Source organism: Lipotes vexillifer, unplaced genomic scaffold (genome assembly GCF_000442215.2).
Source record: "Lipotes vexillifer unplaced genomic scaffold, Lipotes_vexillifer_v1.1 scaffold1378, whole genome shotgun sequence".
NCBI lineage: Eukaryota > Metazoa > Chordata > Mammalia > Artiodactyla > Lipotidae > Lipotes > Lipotes vexillifer.
This window is the reverse complement of record NW_006775104.1, coordinates 2334770-2339846: the sequence shown is the minus strand read 5'-3', so window position 1 is coordinate 2339846 and position 5077 is coordinate 2334770. Positions and strand designations below refer to the sequence as shown.

Sequence of the window (5077 nt, the reverse complement as noted above, 5' to 3'; positions counted from 1 at the left end):
GGTACGTGGGCCTCTCACTGTTGTGGCCTTTCCGTTGCGGAGCACAGGCTCCGGACGCGCAGGCTCAGCGGCCATGGCTCACGGACGCAGCCGCTCCTCGGCATGTGGGATCTTCCCGGACTGGGGCACGAACCCGTGTCCCCTGCATCGGCAGGCGGACTCTCAACCACTGCGCCACCAGGGAAGCCCTCCTTCAAGTTTTGACTCCTTTCCCCAGTCTGCCTGCTGTTGTGCACGTCTTAGTTCTCAGAGTGGCTTTTTGTATTTGTCCCATGTTTTTACTTGTAGTCAGTGGGAAAGAAAGGCTCAAGTGGGCTAATTCACCTCAGCCAGCAGCAGAAGGCCATGTTTGATATGTATTATATTTTATAATCCTTTTCCAGAAACAGACCATCAGGGGCTCAAGGCCAGGGCCAGGTTAAATGCCAGAGATCAAAGAGAGAGAGAGAGAGAGAGAGAGAGAGAGAGAGATGAGAGGGGCACAGGTGAGAACCATGAGACCTAAGTCATTCTTGCTGTTGTCGACTTGTTACTGAGTCGATTTGTTTTTCTTGTCAGGTTTATATGGGACTATTTCTAACCCTGATTCAGGAGTGCATGAAATGAAGATTGGGCCCATCATTTTCCAGGTAGCCTCTGGAGATATCACCAAAGAAGAGGCAGATGTGATTGTAAATTCAACATCAAAGGCATTTAATCTCAAAGCAGGTACTTGACTTACAGAATTTTGACTAGTGTAATAGTCACAGTAGAGCCTGTGAAGGAGAGTTCCTATAGCCAAACTGGTTTCTACAACTTTGGCTTATTGCTATTAATTAATAATTTAAAAATTATTTTGACATTGTTTCTCATAATTGGGAAGAGCTCTTTTATGAGTTTTTCTTCTTTGTTATCAGAAATACCCAAGTTATAGGATTCCTTTGATGATGGGGAAAGCATTTAGATAATTAGGCAATCATTCTGATCCAAATGTCCTGTAATTTTTTTTATTCATGTGTGTAAACATCTTGCTTTTCTCATGCAGGGGTCTCCAAAGCAATTTTAGAACATGCCGGGAAAAGTGTGGAAATGGAATGTACTCATCAAGGTAAGGCACAATGCTATCTTTTTGGTTCTAAGTTTTAAGCGGAAGACTGAATATGGGAAGCTGTGGAGGATGAGGAAAGTCCTGGGATTGGGGAGACGACATATTGATCTTAAAATCATACCTTTACTAAAGAATTCCAGTTGTAGAGAATTAGAAGTGAAAAGTAATCTCACAGTTAAAAAGAGAAGCGAGAAAGATTCATCAAAGGTAGTATTTCAGGAGTTTCTTATTCACATAAAATGCTTTATCTGCCAATTCAGACATTTTGTTTTCTAAACAATCAAAGAGTGGGTTCAAAGACTAAATCGACATTTCACCAAAGAAGACATGCAGATGGCCAAGAGGCACATGAAAAGATGCTCAACATCACTAATTATTAGAGAAGTGCAAATCAAAACTACAATGAGATATCACCTCACACCGGTCAGAATGGCCATCATCCCCAAATCTACAAATAATAAATGCTGGAGAGGGTGTGGAGAAAAGGGAACCCTCTTGCACTGTTGGTGGGAATGTAAATTGATACAGCCACTATGGAGAACAGTATGGAGGTTCCTTAAAAAACTAAAAATAGAACTACATACGACCCAGCAATCCCACTACTGGGCCTAGACCCTGAGGAAAACATAATTTAAAAAGAGACATGTACCACAATGTTCATTGCAGCACTATTTACAATAGCCAGGACGTGGAAGCAATCTAAATGTCCATTGATAGATGAATGGATAAAGAAGATGTGGCACATACATACAATGGAATATTACTCAGCCATAGAAAGAAATGTAATTGAGTTATTTGTAGTGAGGTGGGTGGACCTAGAGTCTGTCATACAGAGTGAAGTAAGTCAGAAAGAGAAAAAAAAATACCATATGCTAATGCATATATATGGAATCTAAAAAGAAAAAAAAAGGTACTGATGAACCTAGTTGGCAGAGCAGGAATAAAGACGCAGACATAGAGAATGGACTTGAGGACACGGGGAGGGGGTAGAGGGAAGCTGGGACGAAGTGAGAGAGTGGCATGGACATATATACACTACCAAATGTAAAATAGATAGCTAGCGGGAAGCAGCTGCATAGCACAGGGAGATCAGCTCGGTACTTTGAGACCACCTAGAGGGGTAGGATAGGGAGGGTGGAAGGGAGGTTCAAGAGGGAGGGCATGTGGTGATATATGTATGTATATGGCTGATTCACTTTGTTGTACAACAGAAACTAACACAGCACTGTGAAGCAATTATAGTCCAATAAAGATGTATTAAAAAGAGTGGGTTCAGCATCTAATTTTGCATCTTTTTGTCTTGCGTTTCCCAGCTCAAGGGGGCCACAGAGATTATATAATTACCAAAGGTGGATTATTGAAGTGCAAGAATATTATTCACGTCATTGGTGGAAATGATGTCAAGAGATCGGTTTCCCATGTTTTGCAAGAGTGTGAAAAGCGGAATTACTCATCCGTTTGCCTCCCAGCCATCGGGACAGGTTTGTAGCCTCTGGCTGTCAAGGCTAAATCCCAAGGTGACCAGTTTCCCTTGGAATTGGTGCTGATGGCTAATGTACTTATTGCTGAGTCTACATCAGGGCAGCTTCCTCAAGCCAGGGCAGCCCCCGAGGGAAGGAGCAAAGTCTCGGTAGTTTAAGTAAAAAAGAGAAAACTGAAGGAAACTGAAGAGAGTATTGGGATAGTAGACATTTGCTTTCTAATATGGAAGGGAAGGGAGAGGAAGGGAGGGGAAAGGACAGGAAGTCCATCTCTCATTGCTTTCATCAGCTCCTTTCTCTTTTCCATCCTCTACACATCCCCCATTATTTAGTCTTTGACTTCCCCTCCATCCCCTCTCCATGGAAACATCAGTGCATGGACTTCCGCCTCCCCATGGCCGACTCTCAGACAGCATGGCTGTCCGTCTTCTCTTGCCTCCTTGACAGTGGGCTGGCCGTGGGGCATTGCGACCTCTCAGTTGCCAGAATCCAGTGGGTTCTAATGGGTCAGAAACTCTCCACCTTCCTGCTTTCAGCTTGCCTGCCTCTTTGAAGTTTCTTGTTTTCCTTAAACTGCATAATGACCCATTATGTAGTTTACATACATAATGTATGTAAGGCTCATACAATGAGTCTTGTATGAGTCTTCATTTATAAGGTATGAGTCTTCATTTATAAGGATGGTGCTTTGGGCTTATCATTTGTAAGGTGATGCTCTTTGAGCTCTTTCCCCAGCAATCTGAGTCATGTGCATTCATCAGGGATTCCTGCTTGGTCTCCTTTAAGAGAGCTGCTCAGGGGAGGCAAATACTCTCAGGCTTGAAGCGGAATGGAGCTGACTGGTCTCAGAAAGAGAAGGCTCAGCACTGTATTAATCATTCCACTGCTCAGGAATCTAAGTTTGAGTGTCTCACACTGGCATTCTAGGCCCTCCAAAAGTTGAGCCTTAATAAACCTAACCATCTTTGTCACTTTCTGGGCCTTCTAATTCTCTTTCCCATACTTTGATTTCTCTTATTTTTCATTCCTCTTAATGTTCCCACATAGCATGTTATGTCTCCTTAGCTCTCTGTTTCTGAAAGTATAATTTATATTCCCTTTATGCTTTCATTCCCCTTGTAGTATCATTCAATCCTAGCAGGTTAGCCAATGTATTATCTGTCTATCATCTACGTATCATCTATCTATCTATCATCTATCATTTTCTATGGACACCCACTAATGATTCCCCAGTCTCTATCTTCATCTGCTTTTTCCTCTGAGCTCTTGTCTTGTGTTTCCATCTTAACTTTATTTGTGCCAAGAAAGCAGGCAGCCTAAGGGTGGCACAGACCTTCCCAAGGGAGTCCCTGGGTGGAGTCAAAGAAGAGATAAGGAAATGAGGCAGTTTTAGTTTTGTATAATTATTTCTGGGTTACTGCAAACCTGTTGTTTTTTCCACTGACCTGGTTGCATTGCTGGTCTGCACAAATAAATCAAGGTTAGCAAATTCTCCTTCCTCATCTTCTTTACCTGTCTCTATCACCACCTGAGCAGGCCCTTAGACTAACAGATGGGGAGCTTTCTCCCTTAGTGGTGATTATGAGTTGAATTGAGACTGTGATTGAGACAGTTGCTGGCAGTAAAGGAAGCCCTCTCCCTGTTCCTCACAGGCTTGAGGGGAGAGAATGGGTGCTCACTGGTACCTGCAAGTACCTCAAGCTCAAAGCAAACTCCAAACTCCAGTTCATTGTCTTCTCCCCCACACCTGCCCTTCCTCTTATATCCCTGAGCATGTTAAAAACATCACTTTCTATCTAGAATCCTTGACTCTACCTTCTTCATCACTCCTATGTGCATTAGTTTATTAATTAGTTGGATTAAATATTTACTGAGTGTCTGCTATGTGCCGGGCACTGAGCTGAGGCAGCGGGGATAGAAAGATGACTAAGAAAAGGGTCCAGTCCACAAGAGGCACCTGGCCTTCTGTGAGACACAGACATGTCAACAAACAACTGCTGTGCAACGGGACTTACGAAATACACGTGAAGGTTGTGGGTGGCAAAAGACGGGGAGCAAAGGGGCAAGTAGAAAGCCAGTTGGCCACTTGGTCCTGCTGACTTTACTTTCTAAATGTCTCCTCAATCCTGACAGCCAGCTCTTCATTCTGGCCTCCTCTCTTTGTTCAGCTCTTGTCTTTTGCCTAAGCCTTTATTTAAATTCTCCTGTTTAGACCTGGCTCCCTGCTCCAGTGCCTCCTCCACCTACCCTCCTACCTCCCCCGTTTATCTTTCTCAAAAACAAACCTGTTCCCCTGAACACACCAGGTTCAACATATCACACTTCTTACACGGTTCTGTCTGCTGTAGCCTTTCCCTCAGGTTTCCATACTTCACCTGTTGAACACCTGTTTATCCCCACATATCACATCCTCTGTGTCCCAAGTGCTTAGATTATTGAGAGTGAATGAATATATCTGAACATTCCCATTTAAATTCTTCCAAATAGCATGGAATAACTACAGCATTGC

The 5077-nt window shown here is 43.3% G+C and overlaps 1 protein-coding gene across 1 annotated transcript in view; it reads left to right on the top strand.

The window, feature by feature from the left end:
• Positions 1-5077, top strand: part of PARP14 (poly(ADP-ribose) polymerase family member 14) — a 45264-nt gene that overhangs the window by 26661 nt on the left and 13526 nt on the right. The window contains exons 10-12 of the mRNA XM_007449701.1: positions 559-708; positions 1025-1087; positions 2401-2568. Coding sequence (XP_007449763.1) covers positions 559-708; positions 1025-1087; positions 2401-2568 — 381 coding nt within the window. The remainder of the gene's footprint in view (positions 1-558; positions 709-1024; positions 1088-2400; positions 2569-5077) is intronic.